This window comes from Gopherus flavomarginatus, chromosome 2, assembly GCF_025201925.1.
Source record: "Gopherus flavomarginatus isolate rGopFla2 chromosome 2, rGopFla2.mat.asm, whole genome shotgun sequence".
NCBI lineage: Eukaryota > Metazoa > Chordata > Testudines > Testudinidae > Gopherus > Gopherus flavomarginatus.
Window position 1 is genome coordinate 240,453,893 of NC_066618.1, and position 27,894 is coordinate 240,481,786.

General features: G+C 40.0%; 1 protein-coding gene across 3 annotated transcripts in view; it reads left to right on the forward strand.

Annotated features, from left to right (window-relative positions):
• Positions 1-27,894, forward strand: part of SULF1 (sulfatase 1) — a 176,919-nt gene that overhangs the window by 137,024 nt on the left and 12,001 nt on the right. For 2 of the 3 annotated variants that reach the window (XM_050940671.1, XM_050940670.1), the window contains 8 exons: positions 3,673-3,889; positions 8,981-9,236; positions 11,378-11,474; positions 11,564-11,658; positions 12,156-12,221; positions 12,739-12,911; positions 18,320-18,462; positions 18,556-18,679. In XM_050940671.1, the coding sequence (XP_050796628.1) occupies positions 3,673-3,889; positions 8,981-9,236; positions 11,378-11,474; positions 11,564-11,658; positions 12,156-12,221; positions 12,739-12,911; positions 18,320-18,462; positions 18,556-18,679 (1,171 nt within the window). Of the gene's footprint in view, positions 1-3,672; positions 3,890-8,980; positions 9,237-11,377; positions 11,475-11,563; positions 11,659-12,155; positions 12,222-12,738; positions 12,912-18,319; positions 18,463-18,555; positions 18,680-19,547; positions 19,582-27,894 lie in introns of all 3 variants that reach the window. The other variant, XM_050940672.1, reaches the window with a different exon arrangement.

Consider the following 27,894-nt stretch of genomic DNA (forward strand, 5'->3'; position numbering starts at 1 on the left):
AAGGGAAGGGATCTCAATTTAAACCAGAAATGACTAAAATATATCTTTGACTGGATCTATGAATAAATCTATGACTGGGTTTGGACAGTACTTGCTTTTGAGGCAAAACAATGAATGATGCAATCTAAAGCTGGTATTGCATCATACATGATATGAATTGCATCATGTTATTCCTAGAAGTCATGGATGATGCAATCATAACGAAGCTTACGTCACTCTGCTGAACAAATTACCCTATATCAGCTCTAGAAATCATACAGTGTGGTACTCTCTTATTTGTCAGTGTTTGATTTTGCAGAGGGACACATTTCTGTTTAGCCAAAGTGAGCAGAGATGCCTCGTACTTGTGTGAACAGTGCAGATAACTTCTGCTATGTTTGTGGTGAAGTGACTTTTGCATCACAAAAGCGCAGTATAACCACTGTGATTAAGAAAGCCTATCACCTTCCTTTTGGCTGCAAAATTGGAGATCAGGACAAGAGGTGGGCCCCACACATATGCTGCAACACTTGTGCAACAAATCTTGGCCAGTGGTTGAACAGGAAAAGGAAATCTATGCCTTTTGCAGTGCCAATGATTTGGAGAGAGCCAACAGATCATACCAGCAATTGTTACTTCTGCATGGTGCCTCCAGTTGGGAAAGGTTTGTCAAAGAAGAAAAAGTGGACTGTGCATTATCCAAACATTCCCTCAGCTATACGCTCAGTACCCCACGGAGAAGGACTGCCGGTTCCTGATGCACCAGAATCATTCTCACTTGAGTCAGACGAGGAAGAAGAAGAGGATGAAACTTCTGGTCCTGAACCATCAGTGTCACAGGACACACATTTTCTCCCATCCTCCTCCTCTGAACCACACCTCATAACACAAGGTGAACTGAATGACCTTGTCAGGGATTTGGAACTACCCAAGAGTAAGGCAGAGCTGTTGGGCTCCAGACTACAGCAGTGGAATCTCCTGGCAGGCTATCAGGGCAAATGGAGCCCATCAATGCTTACAGACAATTGCTGGACAGTGACAAGAGATGCTCCATTTAATGAATACAAGAGACAAGCCAAGAAGCGCCGAGTAGACACTGAATAGGACTAAACTATGTACATAATAGTTTTTTGCCTTTTGTTTCATAATAAATTTTATTTATAGAACCCTTTTGCTGATTTTTAAAGTGTTACATAAACAGGACAGGTGAAATATTATCATGTAAAGCAACCATAAACACATGAAAAGACCTAGGTTTACAATTTATGATTAAAACTCTACTATCTACACAATATACATAGACATAAAATGTAAAAACTTCAGTATCTTAGAAACAGTAGCCAGTCAGTTGTTTTAATTGTCATATTTGAATTCAGCACATCAAGATACATCATAAATATCACATTTTGTCTCTGAAGCAGACGACTTCTCAAAAATTGTAGACCAGTGTTATTTGATGGAAGGAATAAATTTGTGCAGCTCTGCTGTGGGAGTGGGGCTGAAGGATTCCAGGAGGAACTGCACCCAGCTCTCATTTTGCCAGAAGGATAGTTCCCAGTAAGAATACATCATTCTGAGGGAATCCTCAGGACTCTTAGAAACACATGGAGGACCACTGTTGGCGGAGAAGTTCAGACATTACAAAACAAGCAGAAAATAACTTTCATGTCAATGCAGTGTATTTAGTATCAGAGGGGTAGCTGTGTTAGTCTGGATCTGTAAAAGTAGCAAAGAGTCCTATGGCTCCTTATAGATTAACAGATGTATTGGAGCATGAGCTTTCGTGGGTGAATACCCACTTCATCGGATGCAACAAAATGTCGGGGGTATTCACCCACGAAGGCTCATGCTCCAATATGTCTGTTAGTCTGTAAGGTGCCACAGGACTCTTTGCTGCTTTAGCAGTGTATTTAGTATGCAAGGATTCAAGAGTGTGTATTAGTAGTAATCATAACATTGAAAGCTCTGTATAAGATTCTGCTAAGCAATCCTCACAGTATTGTCCCCATCTTTCTGATAGAGATGTATTAAGGCCACAATTTTCAAACACTGAATTAAACACTCAGATGCCTACCAAAGAACCTAACCGAAGTGGTCTGTTTCATTCTGTTGCTTTTAAGATGCTGAAGATGTTTTGAAAATCAGGCCAATTTTATTTAGGTACCTAACTATGCATTTAGGCATTTAACATTAGGTACTAAAGCTTGTAAACATTTTGACTGAAGGACCTGCCTACATGCAGTTTGTACTGATTAAACTCTGTCAGTTTAGAAACAGATATTGTTAAATCAGTGCAAGACCCTTTGTAGCTTCAGCTATGTTGACATAAAGGGGATTATATTGATATAGATTGTTTCCATAAATTCACTTGGCCATTGACTGTGTCCAGAGCACTGCCAGTCCATAGCAGGGCAGCTTTCAGTCCCTTGGCCACAGTTTTAAGCAAATTGTACATGATAAAAATTTACCATTGTAAGATGATTAAAATAAGGCAACCTCTGGCAGTGTAGTTGTGTGTCTCCTAAAAGATGTGGGCTAAGAGTTTTAAATATTTTTCTTGATTATGGCATTTTAAGACTGAAATGGTGTGTAAAGGAAGTAAAAGCCCAACTGTTTTCTAATATCCAAGTGAGAAAACAGTGGAACCCTGTGCAAAAATCCAGGTGGAATCTTCCACTTGGATTCTGGGCTGTTGGCACTAGAACCAGACAGACATTGTGCAGACCAGTTGGAAGGAATTCTGCTTTCTCTCATTCCTTCTTCTTCGCTATGATACTCACAACATGTACAAAGCTGGTCTCAGCAATTCCCTTCCAGATCAAACTGCTTTCCCCTCAAGGCTGGTATAAACAGCAAGGCAGAAGCATCCAGATGAGAATGTCCATGCTCACACTCTGTCTACCCCAAGGATCTTCCCCTTTCTTCTCCAGTAGGCTGTATGTGACCTATTCTGCACATGTTTGGCATACTGGCTGCACCTATGGTGCAGTCTTTTAGAGCATGACGGGGGGTGTAATACACTTGCTTTTTCTTCTGTCTTTGCACATAAAACATGTAGAGAGAGCAATGTTTGTGTCCCATGGCTGCAGGATTTTGAGTGGACACACTAAAGGAAGCAGGTCGTGACTCTGGCCTCTGTTAATGGAGTGAGTTAATAGTTTTCATGCGTTGACATAAATCAGAATTTGTCCCTTTTTCACAGAACCCTCTAACTGACCTGATCTCAGTCTTTCTCCCTCATCTACATTTTTTCCTGATTCATGTTAGAAACTCCAAGTCACAGAACAAAGAAACAAAGTTTGTATTTTGAAAGAAAAAGGGGGGAGGGAGGGTTGGTGAAAACAGTCCTGCAGCTGTACTCTGTGGCTCAGTGAATTAGGACTTATTACTTGCTCTTTTCAAGGATGTGTTTAGTCTAGATTCCCTTGATTTATATATCTTTTTTGGCTAGGTTGTATTTTATTAATGCAGATTTCCAGTTATTTTCATTCAAGTTCATGTTTTCTAGGACAAGAGAATGGTTTGAGATGAATATGAGTGAACTGAATCCTTACAATGTTTTTCTCCTCAAATCTTCATTTATAGAATTGTTTAGCCTTCAAAGGCATTGCCCGTTATGTGCTACAAAAAGAATCCGAAATAGACAGAGCTTAGAATTGCACTGGGAAATCATCTTTATTTTTCCTCTCACAGAAATGGCAGTGCATTGAGGATTCTTCTGGCAAGCTTCGAATTCACAAGTGTAAGGGATCCAGCGACATGTTCACCATCAGAAAGAGAACGCGAAGCATACACTCCCAGGGATACAGCAATAAACACAAAGAATGCATCTGTGCAGATGCTGATTACCGAACCAGCAGGACCCAGAGAAAAAATCAAAGACAGTTCATGAGAAACCCCAGTGCCCAAAGTAGGTGATCTCAGAGCTCTTAGATACTCAGGAAAGGGGGCATTGGGTTAATTGAGCTGTGTTTTACCAGCAAGGAGTTGTTTTCACTGGATATATGATGAATGCAGATGTAGTTTGCAGTCAGTACTTGAGTAATTCCTGCTTTAAAAAAAAATCAAAAGCTACCAGAAGCTGTTATCACAATAATCAATGTTGTTCAGGCCAGTTTGTAGCAATGATTATGTTTTGGTGCCACGTATTGTATGGATTGGAGATAAAACCTGCAGAATAAATTACAGAATCTAGGTAATTACTATAGTAGCCTGAGCAAGCATTTTCTTTCACTACTAATATTCAGTTAACATGTTCGGATATTTGCAGTAGACTTTTTTTATATATATATAATATATATAATGTTTGCGTCTCAAACATTAAAGCATTCTTATTACTGTCAAAGTGAAAGCCTACTCAGCTGAAGTTTTCAAGTGCCAATGAAACAGCCTGCTTGTAATTTAATGAGTTAGAATCTAGTGCCCTCTAGTGGAGTGTGATGTAAAGGGAAACTGCCATCAAGGTTTAAAATACCAATGCTTAATTTTCTGTGTTAAAGACTGAGAAAACATACCTACTTTAAAAATCATGTAAGGTGTAAAATAATATAAGAATATGAGTGACAATACTGGGTCAGACCAATTGTCCATCCAGCCCCATATCTTGTCTTTCAACAATGACAAATGCCAGATGCTTCAAAGGACATGAACAGGACATGGTAATTACCAAGTGGTCCCTGTCATCCAGTCCCATCTGGCAGTCAGAGGCTTAGGAACACCCGGAGTATGGAGCTGCATCTCTGACCATCTTTGCTAATAGCCATTGATGGACCTATCCTCCATGGACTTACCTAATTCTTTTTTGAATTTAGTTGTAGTTTTGGCCTTCACAACATCGCAGGCAACAAGTTCCACAGGGTGACTGTGTGTTGTGTGAAGAAGTGCTTGCTTTTGTTTGCTTTGAACCTTCTGTCTATTAATTTCAATGGGAGACCACTAGTTCTTGTGTTATGTGAAGAAATAAATAAAACTTTCTCCACACCATTCATGATTTTATAGACCTCTATATGTGAAGGAATAAATAACACTTCCTTATTCACTTTCTCCACACCATTCATGATTTTATAGACCTCTATCACCCCTTAGTCATCTCTTGTCTAAACTGCATCGTCCCCATCTTTTTAATCTCTCCTCATATGGAAGCTGTTCCATACTCTTAATCATATTTTGTTGCCCTTCCCTGTACCTTTTCCAATTCTAATATATTATCCTTTTTAAGACAGAGTGACCAGGACTGCTTTCAGTATTCCAGGTGTGGCTGTACCATGAATTGATACGGTGGCATTATCATATTTACTGTCTTATTATCTATCCCTTTCCTAATGGTTCCTAACATCCAAACGCTTTTTGGACTGCTACTGCACATTGAGTGGATGTTTTCAGAGAACTATCCTCACTGACTCCAAGATCTCTTTCTTGAGTGGTAACGGTTAATTTAGAACCCATCATTTTGTGTGTATAGTTGGGATTATATTTTCCAGCACTGAATTCCATCGGTCATTTTGTTGCCCTGTCACCCAGTTTTGTGAGATCCATTTGTAATTCTTATCAATCAGCTTTGGATTTAACTATTTTATGTCATTTTGTATCATTTGCAAACTTTGCCACCTCACTATTCACCCTTTTTTCCAGATCATTTATGAAAATGTTTAACGCTGTTCCCAGTGCAGATCCCCAGGGGACACTGCTATTTCCTCTCTCCATTCTGAAAACTGACCATTTGTTCCTACACTTTGGTTCCTGTCTTTTAACAAGTTACTGATCCATGGAAGGACGTTCCTTCTTATCCTATGAGTGCTTAGTTTGCTCAAAAGCCTTTGGTGATGAACCTTCTCAAAAACTTTCTGAAAGTCCAAGTACACTATCTCCACCGGATCACCCTTGTCTCCATGTTTGTTGACCTCCTCATAGAGTTCTAATAAATTGGTGAGATATGATTTCCCTTTACAAAAGCCATGTAAAGGACTTAACAAAAATATATTTTCTGTTTCTTCGCTGAGATCGGCACTTTCCATCAAATGCTTAAACTTCTCATGATTGGTGTGTTTTCTGTTCTCACACTCTTGCCAAGAGCAGCTGGGTTAAAGTAGCCTGAGTCAAGTACAGACTGTATTCCACTGAGTCTAGACAGCATTGTGGGTTATGGAATTTACATGAAATTCCATGTAAGCATACAAAAATTTTACAAAAATGACAAGAGGCTGCACTCATATATGAAGTTGCAGAACAATTATGATACTATATTTTATTATTTCAGGTATAGCCTGTGATGATATAATTAAAGCCTGTAACATTCTTCAGAGGACAGAAGGTTGTGCATTCAGCCATAACTTAGGCATTTCCTGACTTTGGGGTCTCTTAATTGTTCAACCTAAGTGTTGCATTAACATAGTTTCTTGTGTTTAATAATTTTATGCTCTAATGAACTCCATTAGAATTGAGTCTTGCTGGCTAAAATCAGAATCATCTGTATGTCATAAGCAATCAGCTACTGGAGCGTCTCCTGGAAAGCTCTGTTTTTGGAGCAGCAAGATCCAAGTTCTGTCCCCACTTTCAAAGTAAAGTTACAATTGGCCATAGTGACAGCTGTGAAGCCCTAGAAGGCCCATGGATTTGTTACAATACAAATCCTTGGCTTTCCAGGCTATCTCTATAGCAATAGTTGTTGCAGTCCTTTCCTGCGACTTACAGGTTGTTTTCCTATGCATGAAAATTATTTTGCCTCATTTTTCACTTTATCTCCTCTTTTTTTCACTAATAAACAAAGCTGGCAAGAGTCTGGAAATGTGATTATTTCCAATTCAGACCTGAGGCTACCTCACATCTTCGCACAGAAAAACACCGAGAGGGGCCAGGTCAGGGCAAAATCTCTCTGAGATCCAATTTGTGAAGTTTCCTTCAACCATCCTCTGTTAGGAGAACTTGGGATTTAGGGAGTCAGAACTGCACAAGTTTTGAAGTCAGTGCCGTTTCCTATTTCTGAGAACCAGGAGCCTTTCTATAGAGACAGCCAAGCTAGGAGTTGTACTGCAGAGATTGCTTCTATTCTGCTGGTGCCCCTTCCATCAGGCGCTGTGCTGCCATTGGCCGCTCAGTAACAGCCATGAAGTGGACCCAGTGGAAGCATTGAGCTGTGAGCTTTATTGCCTCCCTGTATCTGTATGGAAATTTGTGAGTAGAACAAGCTCTGGCACTACAGAAAGGAGCATTTCTTCATCCCCTGTCCCAACCTAACTCTTTCTTCAAATTCCCTCTGAGTTCCATCCAAGCAACATATAATCTGAAGGGCCTGGTGATCGTGGGGCACAGTGTAAGGGCAGCTCAGGCTTCAGTTTTTCAGACTACCTAGTAATAAGATTGGAATATTTTCCAAATTTTCCATATCAATCATTTGATTAATAAAGAGCGTGGGAGGAGTTTGTAGCTTTGTAAGTGTCTGTTTCAGTTCACCCTGCAAATCTTTGCCTATTCCTTCGCTATAAACAATAGGTTTTTACATCAGAGAGACTTTGTAACTGGTTTTCTCTTCTGAAAGGTGTACATCTTCACTGACTGAGTAGGACACTTTTTTAGAGCTGACAGCAGGTATCCACTGAAACAGTTTAGGAGGATTATGTCATTTGAAAAAAATGCTAAATGAGGCTCACTATCAATGCTTCCAAAAGATTATTGCAGAGAGGTTCTGTGCAGTTGTCTCAGAGAAACTAACAGAAAGCCTGTGATATGATCTGCAATATCTTTCATTCCATACCTTTTCAGAACTCTCCAGGAATCATTTCATCCTCTATTATACTACAAATTAACTGAGAACTTTTAATAACAATAGTCATTTTACATAGAGTGTTGCATATCACACACAGATTTTGAGTGTTGAAATATTTTACCTATTGCATCTCATCCCATAACACACCAGGACTGGACTTTTAACATACCGTATATACTCGTTCATTAGCGCCTTTCGTTTATAAGCCAACCCCCCAAGATGGATAGGTAAAAATAGCAAAAACTGTTTGACCCTTTCATAAGCTGACCCTATATTTCAGGGGTTTGAAAACTTTGGCTCCTGGCCCATCAGGGTAAGCCGCTGGCAGGTTGGGACATTTTCTTTACCTGGAGCGTTCACAGGCATGGAGCCCCTCAGCTCCATGTGGCCACAGTTCACCATTCCCAGCCAATGGGAACTGCGGGAAGTGGCACCACTTCCCGCAGCTTCCATTGGCTGGGAATGGCAAACTGCGGCCACAGGGAATAAAAAACTAACCAAACCAAAACACCTTAACAATGTTTTAGAAGGTATTTAACATGTTATATGGGACTTTTTTTTAATATCTCTATCTTTAAAGCCAGGTGTCTTAGTTACCATGAGTCCACCTGTACAGAACTTGCAGCAGCTCATAAAAACTTCTGTATTTCTATATACTTCTATAGTTAAAGTTTTGACATTTCTGTGTCCGGAGTCTTAGGCCCTCACAGGGGTAGAAATGAGTGCTGGATCCCCATGGGAGTGGGAAAATCTTGTCATTTCTAGCTCTGCAATGCAGCAAAATATCAGAGAGCCATGATATGCTTATACCTTGAAAAGCCATCTTGGCTATGTAACTGAATCTTGTCATTTTAATATCTAACTTTGAAAGGAAAAAGTGCCGCCATCTCTTAAACAAGTGATTTTGGACCCCTACACCCTGATTCTCAGAGGTACTGAGCTCCCACACTTCCCACTGATTTAAGTTGCAGATTTGGTTGCTCAACATGTCTGAAAATCAGGCCCTGGATGTATAAAGTTGAGTGCATAAAAATTACAGCACCCAAAATAAGAGGCCACCTCTTCAAATTTGGACCTTAATTTGCCAAAGATCATCAAGGAAGTCTTTGCAAAGCCAGAAATAGATCTGTGATCTCCAAGTTTGTGCCTTGTTACAAGTACATCCTTCTTGCCCTTTGAAATTTGTTCCCTGTTTTTGTATATCTATAAGCATGAATATGTTTTCCTCTTCTGATGCAGAATACAAACCCCGATTTGTTCATACTCGCCAAACTCGGTCCTTGTCTGTGGAATTTGAAGGTGAAATATTTGACATAAACCTGGAGGAGGAGGAACTACAAGTGTCGCAGTCCAGAAGTATTAGTAAGCGTCATGACACTGAAAATGAGGAGGATTCAGAAGACGGTGATGGTGGTGGTGGTGGGGAAGAAGAAGAAATGATAGCTGATGGCACCAATGCTGTTGGCCAACCTGATTCCGTCAGAGTGACACACAAGTATGAATGCTTTATATCGTTTTTCTTAAAGTAAATTTTCTCCCATATTTTGCATTTTCTTCTTTATCCCTATCTTTTTGCTTTTCAGTATTTTACAGTTTATATAACACAACACAATAATATAATAAAAGAATGATTTTATAATTTTGCCCGCTCTTACACAGGTCAAGCCAATGGGATAAACTGTACCTCTGTAAGTGAGGGCAGAATTGGGCCTAGTGATTCCAACTTTCCTGGCTGTTTGTATTAATGTACAGACTTGGCACCAGAGACTCAAATTAAACCTATGTACAGTTGAGTAGAGATGGACTGCAAATAGTTCTCACATCTTGCAAGAGTTTTTGAGATTTTAAAAAATTTCCCATCTCAAACCAGAACAAAAAGTGAAAATCTCAAAAAAATTTGCAAACCAATAATCCAAATAAAAGGATCAGGTCAATCAAAACATTTCATTTAGATAATTTCATAATGGTTCGTTTCAATTTTGACAATCTATATTTTTTAACCTTTTTACTATAAATTAACTAATATTTCCAAACTAGAAAACAAAACATTTTTTCAAAAGTTTTTCAACTCTGGAGATTCATCAGAACTGACTCTTTTCCACATGCAGTTTTGGGTTAAACCAATCAACACTTTCCAGTGAAAGAATGTTTTATCAGAAAATTTCCAACCAGCTCTATAATTAACAACTCACTTGCAATGAAGGGGTTGGAATAGGAGACTCTGTACACCTTTTTCATCTCTAACTCCTATGGGTCCATGACCTTCCATTTTCTTCTGGAACAGAGACGTAAGGGAGTCAAATTGAAGCAGGGCAGGTGAAGGGTGTGTCCACAGAGTCTCAGAAATGCACAGTTATGGAAGTTGTGTGAGAACGTCAGTAAGGGAAACTTTGGGAAAACAGTATGCAGATGTTTCTCTCTCAGTGTATTCTCAGTTAAAGAGACAAGGTGGGGGAGGGGAAATCTTTTATTGGACCAACTTTTGTTGAACACCTGAAGAAGTCTCTGTGTAGCTCGAGAGCTAGTCTCAGTCACCAACAGAAGTTGGTCCAATAAAGGATATTACCTCACCCACATTGTCTTTCTCTAACATCCTGGGACCAACACAGTTACAGCAACACTGGATATTCTCAGCTAAGTCTGTCTCACTGTTGTTTTCTCTTGCTAGAACCGTCATTCTGAATAGCTGTCTGTACTCCATTTATTTTGTTCATGGTTACAGATGCTTTTGCATGAAACTGTTCACATTATTTACCACTTGAACTTTCTTCTGTCACACAGCAAATTGATGAGTCATTAACTCATTGCTTTGGACAATCAAGTCCCATTCTTACCGATTGTGTGCTCAGAGATGGGGATTCGTGGTAATATGCCAAGATCATGAGGAAAAAAACCTACCTCTCTGCACCTGGTGTCTGTACAAGCAATGGCAATTCTTGTTAAATTTGATGGAGTTTTATACTTTGGTTTTGTTTCTGACTGGACTGAGAACCCGCAACATGTTAATGTTATTGCGTCTTAACATAGCAGGCACAGAGCCTGTGCCAAGGAGGAATTTTCTCCATGCTGGAGAGAAAACAGATGGAGGCAATTATTTGGGACTACTAAACCAACACACATCCCTGGCTGCTATTGTTGAGTCTAAATCAGGGGCAGCCAAATCACGGCACCTGAGCCACATGTGGCTCTTTTATAGTTAAAGTCCACTCACAAACTGCCCCCTCCTCGAGAATCCCTCCCATTCCTCACCTACCAGACTGGGGGAGAGGGAGCGCAGGGTTTCTGCCCATCAGGGAGTGGGGGTCTAGAGACTTCAGCCCCACAGGAGGCTCCTGCTAGGGCTCGGGGCTTTAGCCCCTAGCCCCACTACCCTGCCTCCAGGGAGAAGCTCCAAGGTGCGCCCTGCTCTTAAACTTCCAAAGACTGTAGTCTGCTGCTCAGAGGGTCAGTAAGTTTGGCCGCTCCTGGTCTATTTTATTACTTACCAGAGGGCGGACTACAACTGGAAAACTTTATGGGGAGGAGAGGACAGGAAGAGACGTTGGAAGAAGGGAAAGTGGCAGATGGGCACAAGGAAAGTTATTGATCTCTCTCTACTGTTCTGCTAAATGGTTCCCAATATATTTGCATCTGTAGGTGTTTTATTCTTCCAAATGACACCATTCACTGTGAGAGGGAACTATACCAATCATCCAGAGCCTGGAAGGACCACAAGGCCTACATTGATAAGGAGGTTAGAAGGATTTCAAAATCTATTCTTAATAAAGATTCTAAACTCTGATGTCGTCACAGTGTAACTCTGCATATAAATGTGCTTTGCAGATTGAAGCTCTGCAGGATAAAATTAAGAATTTAAGGGAAGTGAGAGGACACCTAAAAAGAAGAAAACCTGATGAATGTGATTGTAGCAAACAGAGGTAAGAAAAATTTACCTGCAGCACTGTTTTTCTCACTGATTTACTTTATGAACTCATGAGCTTTTATACAGTGGGAAAGCTTTAACATTGGCTACTGTAAGCTTAATATCCAGATATGGATTCAAGCTGCACAGTTTGGATCCAGAGCCTAAATTCCTCAAAATTTGAATCCAGGGTTTTGCTTTAACTCAACCTACAGGTAGGAGCCAGCATGAATGAATTAAGATCCAGATCTGTATTTTAGCATTAGGTGTGTTTGGATTCTGGTTATATATTTCGACCCATCTCTATTAATCATTTTGATATAGTATGTGCTCATACAAGTCATTCCTGCTAGTGAAATAAAACAGACTGTATGTTCAACTAAAACAATAATGGTATCTGTTTTAAGTGCAGAACATAAAACAGATGGTGTACTCCTATTTTGCTTTGACTGAAGAAAATGAATTAAGTTTTATCCAGTCATGAAAAGCTGACGTTTTTGATATTATCTGTAGCTATTACAACAAAGAGAAAGGGGTGAAGGCCCGAGAGAAACTGAAGAGCCACCTTCATCCATTCAAGTAAGTGTCATTTTTTCCCTTTGCTGTCAGCTGGGCACTTGTTTTATTTTCCTTTTTAGTAACTGTGAAATATCAGTGATGAGCCACAGTCCAAAATGGCTGTTGTCTGGTGAGTACCAGAAGGTGACAACTTTTGACTAGCTGCCCAACTTGGACATTCTGAAGCTCAGGACGAGCACTGGGAAATTAAAAACAATGGCACAAATCCCGTTGAAATGAATCATTCTGGGACTGACTGACCTGATGACCTTTAGTTGGGTCCTGTTACCTTTACTTCCTGTACTTGATACAACATCTGTCCGATTTACTTGTGATGAGTGCATCTTCTCACAATGTTAAGAGATGGGCGAGGGGGAGAGAGGGAGAGAGAGACCACCCTTATTTTAGGCTCCCTCTCTGGTACATAGTTTTGAGCATTCAGCCTTTTAAAAACTTAAATAAACATAATTGTTAAAGCCCTTGTCAAACGATTAGAAATTAGTCTATGTGAACTACAAATTGCTTCCCCTCTGAACAGAGAAGCAGCACAGGAAGTGGACAGCAAACTTCAGCTATTCAAAGAGAACCGCAGGAGAAAGAAGGAGAGAAAAGGAAAGAGGCGCCAGAAGAAAGGAGATGAATGCAGCCTTCCTGGACTTACGTGTTTTACCCATGATAATAACCACTGGCAGACAGCACCGCTCTGGAACTGTGAGTATTCCTTATCTCCACCTGCAGACTTTAATGAGGTTCATCCTCTTGTCTCATGTGATAATTTCCAGATAGGACAGTCAACGAGGGCATTATTTTGGAAAGCAGGCGCTCACGCTCCTGACACAAAATGCACACAAAGTGGTAATTGCCATGTAAAGAAATTAATGAAGAGCTGCACTTGTAGTTATTATTTATTTACACTGCACTATAAATACCTAGAGGCCTCAATTAAGATGTTCCTGTGCTTATTTATTACCATCTATTTGTTTTTGTTCCTCTTCTTGTAAATCAGGATGTCTATATATTTCAGAGGACTTCTAATTATGCTGTTCTGTGATCCTGAAAAGAAAAAAAAAATTCCATTCTTTCCTGTGTATATGCACATTTATTTTCCCACCTACCCATATAATACTGCTTGTTAAATCCTGGTAAATGACTTCTCACTTTGTTAAAGTGCAGTAGAGTGAGGATGAATACAGTGGCTCCCATTTTGCTGTCATTTACACCCATGCAACCCTCTTGATCTGAATAGGAGTTACATGAGGAGTCTATCAGGACAGAATTTAATTAGCTGAATTTAGTGTTAAGTTTATTGAGAACATAATAATTATCAGACTCAACGAGACAAAACCATAAAATCTGGTATCATATCTTTGTGAATAAGGGGAGACCCAAAAACTGTCACAGGGGTAGGCAACCTATGGCAAGCGTGCCGAAGGCATCACGCAAGCTGATTTTCAGGGGCACTCACCTACCCGGGTCCTGACCACCAGTCCGGGGGGCTCTGCATTTTAATTTAATTTTAAATGAAGCTTCTTAAACATTTTAAGAACCTTATTTACTTCACATACAACAAGAGTTTAGTTATATATTATAGACTTATCGAAAGAGACCTTCTAAAAACATTACCATGTATTACTGGTGTGGAAGAACAGAAAGAACTGACTCTATTGCCCAGTCCTGCTACGACTGGGGGTAGATCCACCTGCCACCTTCCCCCATCAACCAGGGTGGAGAGAGGAATGCTAAACCCCTCTCCAGTTCTCAGACTTCCTGTGGCTGAGAGTGGGCACACTTTTAATCATGCAATCCTCAACATATAACACCAACAGTACCAAGCAAAGCAAACATAAAATAACAAGGATAAAACAAATAGATGGTGTAAATTCTGCAGGGCTCCCCCATTCTCAATTGCTCACCACACTGTGACAAATTTCTGTTACCAATCTATCCCTCGTGTCAAGTGATCAGGCTGACACTACAGGATCGTTGGGGGAAGATAAAGAAGACACACCATATAACTGAATTTTAAAGCTTCATTAATAAAATAATAAAACAACAACAGAGAGTGTTGGGAACGCTCCCACATCATTCAGGAAAACATTAATGTCCCAAGCCCTAAGCCACTTTCATACTCACACATGTCCAGACTGGCCACGTCTGTGTATAATGTTCAGAGAAGGGGGAGAGGTGGACGGGAGATTATCCTGTATACAGCTTGTCCACAATTTCCAACATGCTTTCACTCTTGGGAAGGGTGTTCTTTTACACCTTGGGATCTCCTGCGGTGTCTCTTTCAGAGATTCCAGTCCAAGTTGGCTGCCTGTGGCTTCTCCAGTGTCACCAAGCCACACTAGCTCCAAGGTCGCAAAGGCACACTGTTGGATCTCACTGGACAGTTAAGCTTTGCAGCTGTAATCTCAGTTCTGTACTGCCTTTGGTTTGCGTCTGTCTATACTTTTTTCACAGCCAGCTGGGGCCGAAAGCAGTTTTTCTTTGTACTTAGCATAGTCGGCGTTGATTCTTGGCCTTGAATGCAGAGCAACTTTCTCTTTATCTCTGGGCCAAGCTGAATTTCAAATTAACCCATTCCTTTCCTCAAAAGACAAATTGCTCACACTGTATCAGAGGCTTTTTTGTGATTAAAAGCTCCTCTGGATGTATGATCTTATCTAGATAGAAGGTACTTTCTAGTGGGCATTGTTTAGATGGATTTTCACGCATGTAAAGATTCCAATTGTCTAAATACCTGCAGGTTGTTGGACCATAATGTAAGTACATGAAATATGCTGGGGTACCCTTAGGGGATGAAGTGGAATGTTTAGACTGTCTCCCACCCATTTTCCACTCACACACACAGGGAGGATCCCCTGTCCGCGCTAGCAGCACATAAACTAAGGATCTCTCCCTACAGGGTACTCACACAGGAGAGGCTAACAAGGATGGCCATGACCCTCCTACATCTCCCTTCAGCAAAGAGCGTCGGCTAGTCTCGGGGAGACGGCACCACTTACTCTGATTGCGTCCAGTGAGATGATCAGACTATCAGTAGCCCACACGGAAAGGAAAGGGGGAGGGAAGATGGGTTCACACACTCCTAGACCCAGGTAGCTTCCTCGCCGGACGATGCCAGGCGAGTCAGCCCACCGTGGGTCGGATCTCCTAAAGATCCACTAGTTACCGGGCTTGCGTTAGAGTAGTCTTGGTCACGAGCTTTCACTTCGCAGGGTACTCTGGGCATCTTCCGGTAACAGTCACTCGCACTGGTGTACACACACACACACACAAACACACACACCGAGGCCTTTATTTCCATATACCATGGTGCATCTGTACCTTACGTCCTGACCCAATACCATGAGGCGGTATAACAACCCCTCTTAAGAAGGTAAAAACCCCTCAGCACCGATGCATACCTAATGCATTTCCCTATGCATTACCTAATGCATTTCCCTATGCATTAACCTTGTTGGCCAACCAAGCAGTTCCCCAGTACTGCTTCAACCTAACCTTGTTGGGGGTGGCAAAACCGTTCCCCAATACCACTCTGCATCTGATCTTGCTGCATGGTCAATAAGTTCAGATGGCTAAGCCCAACAGGGACAGAAGGCCCCAGGGACAGTCCTCCTCCAATACCCCAGCAGAGATTTCAAAAGGTCTCATACCTCTCTTGTGGTGCCATGGGGTTCGAAGGGGAATGATCCATAGCAGCTGCCTGTGTCTCAGTAGGCGTTGCCATCCCGGACAAGCCCCCAAATTGATGGAGAAAAACTCAGTTCTCACTTTTTGTTTGGGTGCAGCAAAGTCAGATACTTTATTCTGTTTAGCAGCTACAGCAGGGAGAGAGTGCACTAGGACATAGGGTTTCCCCTTCCTAGACAGGTCTCTCAACAGGTAAACAATTACAGCAGCATTTATACTTTTGTTACAGACAATAATAAGCAACAGCTGCATTTTGTTTATACATAGGTCATCCTGATATCTTGTTTTTCTCACTTAAGAGACTCCAGTCTACGTTTCGTATTATCTACACAAGGTCGAAAAACAACTTCTCACACAGTTCTTTTCCACTAACCTCACACAATGCTTGCTTCTACAAATCTCGCGTTATTGGGGTTACAGTTAGCCTAACTCTTGCTAAGAAAGACTGTCATGCATTAAGATCCCCTACAAATCCCTGTCAGTTCTTTCTGTACTTCCACAATGGCACACGAGACCTTAAATTAGAGTGAATAAATGAAGACTCGGCACAGCACTTCTGAAAGGTTGCTGACCCCTGAACTATCATAATCTTCACAATAGTTAATGTTATGCCAAAATTTGGCAGGAGGAAGGAGGATTTTTCCCCCAGCTCTTAGGGATCATCTCCTGACTTGAAGCAAAAGAATTTATTGATAGTCCACTTAATTTTTATCTGGGCTAGTACTATAGCAAACATTATATTTAAGGTATCTACAGGATTTCCATTATAAACCCTTGTTTTTCAGTTGTGAGTAACTGTCTGATAAACTCTGCTTGAGGCTGAAAGTTTCAAGGTTTGATTACAGAACAAAGGGGATTGTTTGTTCATTCTTTTCCACAATTTTTAGGTGTTTTTGCACATATATAACTTAGGAATAGCTGTTCTGTAGAAGTTGAAAATTGTCAGGTGACTAGATCTCACTGAGATCTAGGGACAGATATATAGCTGGTAGAAATTGTCATAGTTTCATTAACAGCTGAGGTTCTGCCCTTAGTCTTCAGACCAGTTTGCTAAAGACACATATTGCAAACTGTGGAAATATGAAAATTGGGTTTTACATTTGTAGTGATATTTTGCACATTTGTAATACAAAACTGCACTGATAGTTTTGATGGGGTAAGAATTTAGCATAAATTGAGTAAGGACTTCTGGTTTTTACCCAAAGTAGTTGATTGATGTTTTTCTTCGCTTTTCATCAAACAAATAAAAAAAGCAGGGAAACTGAATACAAAAGTTAGTTAATGCTAATTTTAAGGTTTTGATTTTAAATGCTCTGAAATCAGGAAAAGATAAACATTAAGAGTATCATTGTAACCTTAAATCAGACATTTCACATATATAATATTTTAGGTTAGTAGTTTATGCTGTTAAATATAATATGATTTAAACCTCTCATTCTGGTAAACCATCATATTTGTGTGCTGGTTCCACTCACCTCAGAGGGTTGTGTGTCAGTGATGCTGAAAACCTTTTGATGGTGCTTACCAGCGTCCTCCTGGGAGTTTCCACGATGGTGCGCATCACCTTCATCACTGCTCCTCCAGGCCTTCATTCTTCCTACTAGTGCCACTTCAGTCCTGCTTGCTAGCCCTGCCTCTTTCCTTTCTGCCCTCCCGCTCTGTTACTCTGCTTCTCTTGCTTCATAGTGGCCCCCAGCAACTTCCAAATCCCTTCCTCCAATGCCACACTGCAACATCCCCTGCCAGCTTCTACGTACAATCCAAACTCATCTTCACATTTCAATTTCCTCCCCTCTCTTCGGTCTCCATAACGTACCTCCTTCTGTCCTGCCTGCCGCATTACCTCTCCCTCTCATCATGTATACTCCCTAACAAATGGAGCTCAAGCAACAGCACTGACAACATACAGATAGCTCTCACTAGCTTCTAGAGGAGTGCAGAATAGCACCAAGTGGGTGGAATTGTCTGTGACACATGCATCCTATATGTTCAATGAGATTAAGGTTACTTTTAGAACATGGGTGCAAATTTTACCCTGACTTGTATACTAAGCAGCTCCATTGAATTTCATTCTGCATGAGCAACTGAGGACAAGAACTTTTTTCTTTAAGGCTTACATCCTGTTCACCCCAGAGAAGTCAGATTTACATCATGTGTCAGTCGGGGCAGAATTTTGCCTGTTATCCACAGGATTTCATGTCTCCTGTTATTTAAAACGCATATGAGTTTTCATATATGTTTTTGTATTTAAATAACTTAGGAAATATTTGTATTTCTGAATAGAATTTAATGGTTTATTTTTAAAACTAAAGAACTTATCAGAAAAATAAAGTAAAACAATTAAAATCAATAAAAGTTTTACTAACAGAAAAGCAATGTTTATTATTTTATATCTAAAGCTAATCATTTTCTCCCAATTATAGTGGGGTCTTTCTGTGCTTGCACAAGTTCAAACAACAACACCTACTGGTGTTTGCGAACAATTAATGAGACACACAATTTTCTCTTCTGTGAATTTGCAACCGGATTCTTGGAATATTTTGATATGAACACTGATCCCTATCAGGTAAACCCATTTCTATGTTACAAACTCTTCAGCACTAATATTCTGTATGTTTGCACTCTTGTTAACAAATATTTCTTTTTTTCTGATGTCCAGCTGACAAATACAGTACACACAGTGGAAAGAGGCATTTTGAATCAATTACATATACAGCTAATGGAATTGAGAAGTTGTCAAGGTTACAAGCAGTGCAATCCACGACCTAAGGGACTTGAAACAGGTGAAAAAGAAAAAATCTGAAAGATGGCACTATTCATGTATGTTTTTATTAGGGTGTCTTTTGTTTTCTCAATTACTAAGTGGATCAATTACCTCTCTCTTTCTCTCTCTCTGTCGCTCTGAAAACCTTGCGGTTAATTGTGCATACAGCATTATTAGTCCATTGCAGATATGTTTCACTGCAGATATGTAGGGTTACTGTACATGGACATTACAAAGTATTGGGCAGGAAGGTGACCAAACCATTACACTAAAAAATAATAGAAGAACATTCTAATGCTGCATAATTACACTCTAGATAGTTTTGTAGGACTTTGTTTCCATTCTCGCCTACAGGATTAATTTTGTTAGTCTTTGCTTCCCAATAGCATCCTCACCAAGGAGTGATGAACTGCAAACTCTACATTGCAACCGAGAATGAATGTTGCAGACTTTTAATGAACAGATGTCCCCTCTGTTTTTAAGGAGAGCAAGATATGAGCAGTCCTTTACAAATATTCTTGAATTTTAAAAAAAATTGTGATATTTATACATCACTTATCTGGAATTTGTTGCACTTCATTTTGGGTGACTTTAAAGTGTGCGTTTACAGGAATATTCTCTTCATATTTTATGCCATTGCTTGTTTATTCTTCTCTCCTTTTTCCATGAAAATTCTTTTAATTTATTTTCTAATCTGATTTTTGTGGGATTTTTTCAATTCTTTGAACACATCTTTCAGGAAACTTTTGTTGGACTGCAGCTCTGTCTATATTTAACACAATACATTTCTTTTTAGGATTAGATGCTGTGCATGGAAACTACATTGTGAATGGTTTTTACAAGTTCTAAACACTAACAAAAGTTACTCTTGTATTTTCCTATATCAGGAAATAAAGATGGAGGAAGCTATGATCCACACAGGTATCCACACTTTTTTATTCTCCTCAGCAGCTTCTTTCCAAATAATTGCATGATCCAGTCCATTTCAACTAATGTCTGTATCCTGCCATGTTGCAAACAACATAGCTTTTGATGCATGCATTTTCTAACAATATTCTCCACTGAACTTGGCCATTGGTTATTAGATCTGCCATTCTGCATTTAACTTAGCTCATTGTCACGGCAAGACTTCATGCAGCTCATTTTAATTAGTCCATGCCTGTATTTCTTATATGCTTATATTGGGAATCTATGCAAAAAGAGCAAACTGTTTTGGGTTTTTTTTTTAAATGTAAGAAGACTATACAGCTGCTTTGTAAATGTAAAACAAATGTGTTTAAATATAACCTCTGATTTATATATACGCCAAGGGCCTGAGTAAGCCCTCATTGAAGTCAATAGCTATATTCCCACTAACTTCAGTGGGCATTGTATGAGGCCCCTACTGGTTGAAATGGAGGGGGCTTGCTGTAGGTAAGCATACTATATGCACACCACTCGCTGCGAGTGAAGAAAACAATCCAGGGAGTGAGTAGAAAAAGAGACAGAGACACTGAGAAAGCTGAAGTCATAACATCACTGTATTGGTATCTGCAGCACTGTCCACTCTTCAGGTTAAGTGTAGAATTAATGGTAGAAAATGATTCAGGATATTTGGGCTTGGTTCTGTTCTCATTTTCCATCAATTTTACACTTTGCAGCTTCATTCACTTTGTTGGAATTACACAAAATTTACACCAGTGTATGTGAGGTCATAATTGGGCCTCAGGAGACTACAGTTGTATAAATGGTCCATTTTATGGGGAGAGCAAAGAGTGTGTGATTGTTAGCTCTGTGTAGCAAACACAGCAGTCAGGAAACAATTAAAATAATCACATCTTGATGTTTTATAAATCTCTAATTTAAGCAGCTGTTTTCCTGTAGAGCCAAGTTTGTATTTTTCCCAATTGTATAGTTTCATGGCTGAGGATCTGATGAGCTGTTCTGGGAAATCTCATGTTCTTTCACAGTTTTGTGCATCTTCTGCTAAAGCCTGATGAGAAACAGTTATTTACTGCAAAGGGAGAATGAGATTCTTGGATTCTGTTGGTTTTATTTTTTTAATCTCGCATATGAAGACTTTCTTGCAAGTGTTTTGTTTTGCTACCTTTGACTTTACATCTAACAGAGATGGCATTTTTATGTTGTAGGGCTGCATGAAATAATATGGCACCATATATCATTATATTACATCTTGTCATAAAGTCTAGTAGTGAAATCATTCTAACCACTGACTCACCAAGTCATTTAAAATTATTCTATTGGGAAGAGTAATAGGTGTAGCACCATTAAAATAAGTGCAGGTCCAGACAGAGTTTCCCAAAGGCCAAAGGTATTTGTGTCCAAAGTTTTGATTCAGACCCTTCAGACCCTGTGAATATGTGACATTTATAAAAGAAACCTTAACCATTTCTTAGTAATCTTTGAAAGGAATCTCCGAGAGGAATCTGTTCTTCATGTACCAAAACTATGCAGAATTAAAAAGGATGTAGCTCCGTGCTGTTGTGAGTCTCTTAAAATAGTGCTTGGGTATTATGTGGGCCTGCTTAGTAGCTCAGCTTAGATATATTTATATTTTAAATACTTTAGTTCAGAATTTAACACACAACTAAACGTGGTGATTTATGGCCAGTACCACCATATTAGCTGTGTTGTGGCTGCAGGCATATATGTCCGCACAGTTTGTTTAATGCCTATGTAGAGAATGAATGCTGCATGCCCATTTCTACCCTTGGGTGCATTCAGGAAGCACCTATTATGGGACCTCTGTGCCACACATGAGCATTGAAAGGCAGATCTTGACTCTACATAAACAGCATGCCCAGCTGCCATGAACTATACACACAAGCTGAGACTTTCCAAGCTGCTTCGGGATTTTGATGCCCATTTACCATTATTTTTAATGGGATGTGAGTATCCAAATTCCTTAAGAAACTTCAAGGAATCTCAGCCATGAATAACAGCCTGAGTAATGTTTGAGAAGAGAATCCCAAGATGTGTGCTTATGTATGTAGCCTTAGCAGCATTTTTCTGCATTGCCTCTTATCCTGTTTATCTGATAAAATGCAAAATACTTTAAAAACAAAAGCACGTTCATATTAATCCGATACATTTTTTCCATATTTTCCTTCTCTGTGTTTATTTTTAACAAGATTTGATTTATTGCAGGGGAAACATTTTTCTGTTTTCCTTTATGCTTTTATCGCAATTTATGAAACCTCTCAAGTTCAGTCTTGAGTTGTGGGTTTACAGCATCTGAAATAACTCAATTACCCAATCAGCATGCAGTCAATTCTAGGAAATGAGAATATTGCATTCCCTGCTGGTTAAACTGCGGTATAAGTTATTCTGTTTTTCTGTATATTAAAAAAAATTGCTCTTCCTGGCTGCTATTAAAGCCATTAAATAATTTCTTCTGCCATCGTGGCCCTGAAATGAGACTTGTTTGGCTAGTTGGCAATGGGATTTTCATTATATCAATTTGTTTCTCTATATATCACTCTGAATAGTATGTCATTTGACAGTTAGCTCCCTGATGAAATGACAGTTGTCCTACTATAACAGCATAATAAACTTGTAATTATTGCAGTGTCTACTTAAGTTGATGCATTGGAAAGTTTTAAGGGTAACTTTCATTAACGGTGCCTCCCTCTTATTACCTCATCTAGCCTCTTTTCCCCACAAGAAAGTCACCAGAATGTTAATGGGAAAATAGATCTCTGTGTCTACAATGTTGCAATTTTGTAGGCCTGTAAGTTCTCAGTGAGCTTTTTATTGTTGGGTTTTGTTTCTTATCCTTTTTCAGAAATCCCAAAAGGGGCACATTTAACCAGCAGGCTGATGTTGCCATAATCATATCTGTTAATACACTAACAAACCAAGAGAGACTTTGCTGGCCCAGTTTCAGTAGCCGGTGAAGTAGGGTATAATGTGGGATATGAAGTAAACTGATACACTATATGGTGTGAGCTGGGATAGTGAGGTACAGATTTGCCGTCAATGGATGTTTTTTGCCTTGAGCTACTCTAGGGATGAAATTCATGCCCTAAGCACAAAGTCTGGTTTCTAGGGTTTTGTCGGGAGGATTCTGAAGGGAATAGGAGGATGCATTTCCACTTACAGGTGAGAAGTATGGCTATTCCCACACTTTACTGTCCAAGTGGGGCATGCCACTTAGCAGTGAACCAGAACATTAGATATAAGGTTCACTGACTTTGCCTATCTTTATCTACAACTCCAGATTACATTTGTTTACAGGAAACAAACAGTGAATTGAATTAAAATAGAAAAACAACCACCTCTGCCCCACCCCCAACACCTGCATTTACTCCTGGAATTAAAATATGTCAAAACTTGCCTAAGAGCATTCACAGTTGAGTGGTTTTCCTGTTGAAAACATGTCTTCCTTACAGTTAATTGGTTCACAATGAAGATGGCAACTTCTGTGAAGTATGATCACAGCCATTCACTGACATAGATCTTTGTGAGGAGATTAATATAACTATTTATCCATCTACACAAAGATTTGATAGAAGAATATTGGCATTTCCAAAATATTTGCTTAAATAATTTGATGGCAGTTAAGATAAGGGACCAGATTCATGCCCCACTCAATTGTCTTTGTACCAATCAGGCAGTGCAAAGAGAGCAGAAACCTTCTTCAAGTCTCTTGCTGAGGATGTCTGTCTTCCATCTCTCCATCCTCTCAATGCCTAGTGCAGGAGGTGTGTCAGGTGTTGTTACCCGAGGTTCTTTCAACCCAAAGCTCTTGGTAACTTTACTCTGTGCAAGGAGGTGTCAGGAAATAAATCAGGGGAGATACGGCCGTCTGACCAATAGATGGCTGGCACAAACAGGACAACACAAGAGTGCTTTCACTTAAAGCTAAACTTTACTTAGTCTCAAGCACTTATGTACGTCGGCAACAAGTTAATAAAACACCCCCAACCCTTGATAATTACCAAAGCCGAGTGTGGCTTTTGAGTGATACAGCGGCAGTCCGTCTGCTGCTGGGGAACAGAAGATGCATCCAGAGGGAGAGACCAGTCCCGAAACGAGTCCCGCCTGTCTCAAGCTTTTTCCCCTTATTTATACATTAGTAATTAAAGAAACCTTGTTAAGCAAGCAGTTTCAAGCAAGAAGTTCCTTCTGATTATTGGTTAACCAGGTGTGGGTTTTTCCAGAACTTGCAGCCTTGAAACCTCAATAGACATTTCTTCAGCATATCCTATTCTTTGAAAACGCATGTATCAGCAAATTTTAACACAATTCTTATCAGTAAGGATGTGGGGTCAAGCTCCCCTTTCAGTGGCACCCTAAATCCCCCTCCCCTCCTCCCTTGGTCAAGCTGAGACTTGCTTTTAACAGCTTGCTGACTAGGCTGTCTTTAACAATAAGCCATGGTGGTTTCAGGCACTTTACTGTTTTGCCAAAGTCTCCCCGTACAGTGTGTGGCCAGAATACAATGTGCTCCAACAATCCTCAGCTGGCGTATGATCCCTAGGGGACCATAGCCATCAGGCATATTTTAAAGCAGCCCTCTGGATGCTTTAATCTGTACTCATGGCCAGGAAAGGAAATAGGGAGCTCTGACCGGCTCCCTTAAGCCTCTTTGCTGCTATGCCCAGTATAAGGTGGATGTCACAGAGATCCGGTGTATAATTTTCAGGCACATTTTTCTTCCATGCCTTACCAATATAGAATGACAGTGTTAAAATTTAACATTTAATTAATACTGTCAATAAATATAAATCTCCAGGGCACTCAGAGAGAAAGTTTGAACATCTTGGGCAAATCCTGCCTCTAGCACACAGTCTGACTAACCAAGCTGTGCCATAGAAGGGGTTCTGTGATGGCCCTGGTTAAAAATATCCACATACTCTTGCCTGGGCTTTATGGTTACTACTTCAGCCCTGAGGATGATACAGGCCTTGCAGTACCTATGGCTGGTGGATCCAGGTATATGAGCATTTACTCTCCTGTCTCTAGCTTACTAGATCTAATGCAAGAAGCCCCATGGAGTTAGCTTCCATACCATCCATGGGTGTGGGTCATCAGGCATCCTGCTCCTATCTGTGCAGCAGAATACAGGTCCCTCTATGGATGGAAGGAGGGAGGCAGGATTTGCCCCTTATAATAATATTAACCAGTGAGTATGCTCTGTAACATAAAAAACATTGGTACATTTTGCATTTGGAAAAGTTGCTGTATAATGCATCACAATGTTTCTCAAGCAGGGCAGCTTAACTAGATATTAATCCTTCCTCCGAATGTTGGCACTTTTGGCTGAAGCTGAAATGTAATACTTATGTTTATGGGTAGGATCTGGTCAGTCATTTTAGGATGGGGAAGTATTACAAGAGTTGCTAATTTACACAGAGTTACCTTCTTGTGATCTTCAGAATATTTGATGTGTTTCTTTATGAAATTCAAGTTCTCGCCAGCCCATTGTCTACACCTTGGCTTTGGCCATCATTGATTGTCACATTGCAGGAAAATGTGTTGAGTATCAGAACGTAGTTCCTGCATTCTGAAAAAAAAGTTGCTCTTGGAACTTTATTATAACTGCTCAGTTCCGTTTATTCACCTGATCATTTTAATAGATGCTTTTAGCGCATCAGTGATGCTTGATAAGTAAAATGTTAAGCTGTGCCACATGCCTTTTTTTCTTTAAGAAAGAAATTCGCTTTCTTCTTTGAATCCTTTGTAATGTACTTTTTTGCAGGCAGAAAATCATTGTCACTTTATTTTGCTTTATAAGGATGGCTCTCACATGACCATTCAGTGTTTCTTTCATTGTGGTTGATTTCCTTGCATCTCTTTCAGAAAGAAGAATAACACAACTTTACTCTTCCCTTGCTCACTCACCAGAACCAGTAAACACAGCCAATCCAGAGAGAGAGGATTTTCTGTTGTAAGAAATTTGCCAGTTGGTGGTAGGGCTACTAAATTGAAACATAGGACCATGGAGACAAATGAGCACTGGGAGTGGGAGTGTTAAAATAGGAGCTAGCACATCAATTTGTAAGGAAAGGATATATTTTTAGAAGATACTATTAAAAAAGTTAAAATATTTCCATTTTTATGTAGTTATGCTAAGTGAGGGAAGGCCAATTTATGTGTAAGATTCAAGCACTTTCCATTGCAGGAGTCAATGCCCAAACTCTCCTTGACTCCAATGGAGTAGGCTCAAGTCCCAAATTAGCAAACAAAGAAACTCACAAGTGTTTTTCCAAGCCAGACTTTCATCTCTTGGCACTGCCACAGTGTGGTGGACTTTGCATCTTCTCACAAAGCAAAGAGTAAAAGCTGTGAAGGAATAGGTAGCTACCTCCAGTCTCCTCTGGCCTATGTGAAACATGAGAATATGAGATGAGGCTGAAACTGGTTATGTTTTCCCAGTTTCTTATTCAAAAACCAAAGTTATTGAAAAATACATCCACGTAAGATGAAATCTTTAGAAATGTCATCAAATGAAAGTGATTGAATGTGATACAAATGTAAATTTCTAATTTGTTAACTTATTTATTAATTGAATAATCAAATAAGAAGCTGGGTTTTGACCGGCTGTTGGTGACAAAACATGTCCTCAGGTTACCCCAAATTACAAGTCCTTGTGATGACTACACTGTTCTGAAGGAGCAGGGACATGCCAATCACTGATCTGAAGCTTCATTCTTGTGTGATATGCTATGAGTTGTGACATCCTGGCCAGACTTCCATTCTGTATACGGAGTTTGAATAAACGGCTGGGTTTTGACTGCCTGTATATGACATGATGTGCCTCGTATCACCCCAAGTGACACATCGCTGTGACTACTGTACTCTTCTGAAGAAGCTGGGACATTGCACTCTCTGACCCGAAGCTTCATTGTTGTGCAATATGCTCTGAAGTGCGACCCCACTTCTATATTGTGGATAGCATTCTAATAAGGAGCTGGATTTTGAGTGGGTGAATATGACAAATATATCTCAAGTCCCCCCAAGTAACAAGTCTCTGTGAACATTATACTCTTCTGAAATAGTCAGAATATGCCACCTGAGGCTTTGTTCCTGCAAAATACATTGCCATGCATCTGCCCCCACTTTCGTGTTGCATGGCAGGATTTGAATAAGGAGCTGGGTTTTGACTTGCTGTATGTGACAAAATATGTTTTGGGTCCCTCCAGATGACTTGACTTGTCCCCATGACCATTAGACTGTTCCGAAGGAGAAGTCACCAGTCTGAAGCTTTGTTCTTGAGCAATATGCTGTCACGTGTCATGTCCTTGGCAGTGTCTACTTCCATATTGTATGTAGGGCTTGAATAAGGAGCTAGATATTTACTGGCTCTACGTGGCAAATGTTACCTAATATTGACTACTTAAGAATTCCCATTAACACACTGAGGTTTCATAGGTTCTTGTCCCAAGATCAGGTCCAAGGTTATTAAAATTAAAGTTTAGTTGGGAACCCCAACATGCACAGTTGCAACACTCACAATTTTTTCAGTTAGCAAGTTACAAATACTGTAACCCAGCAAGGTAGATAGAGATAATACAGAATGTTCATCTGAACATCCATATGCTCTCACCATCCCTTGCAAAAGGACCTGAAGTGCTAATTAGCCTCATCATCATCCTCACCGTCAGCAGTGCGTGTCATCCTGGTGTCTCCCAAGAGTTACATCTCCCCAGGCACGCAGGCTGGGATACGACTTTTATAATGTGTTACGCTGACACCACTGTACCTAATGCATATTCTACAGGAGTTTCAGCCCCTTTTCCTTATTTATAGTTTCTCATGCTACTAATGTTGGGGTGCCCTTCTCCCATAGATTATTAGGGCTTTTACCTCAAACTTATTAACATATACGTCAATTAGTTACCATGGCACTCTTGTGGTCAGACATCTGCTGATGTTCCTAACTTAAAATATCCCAAACTGGTATAAACCAGTATCTTGTGGTTACCCGTCGGCAATTTAGTCAGTACAGCATTATATCTTGTGATATCTTATGATCTAAGGTTACTTCTTGTTAGCTGCTTATGCTAAGGCCTTTGGGCCTTATGTCTTGTTTAGCTAAGCTATTGTCTTACAGGCCTCAGACCTGTAGGCTTATTGCTTTACTGCCTTAACTTATGCCTGTACCTTACCTAACAAATAGCTATTCCTATAAGCTATACAAATGAGTCTCAAGTCATCTTGTTAAACTGTTCTGATGTAGCTGAGACATGGAACTCCCTGACTTTAAACTTTTTCTTTGGAAATAATTGT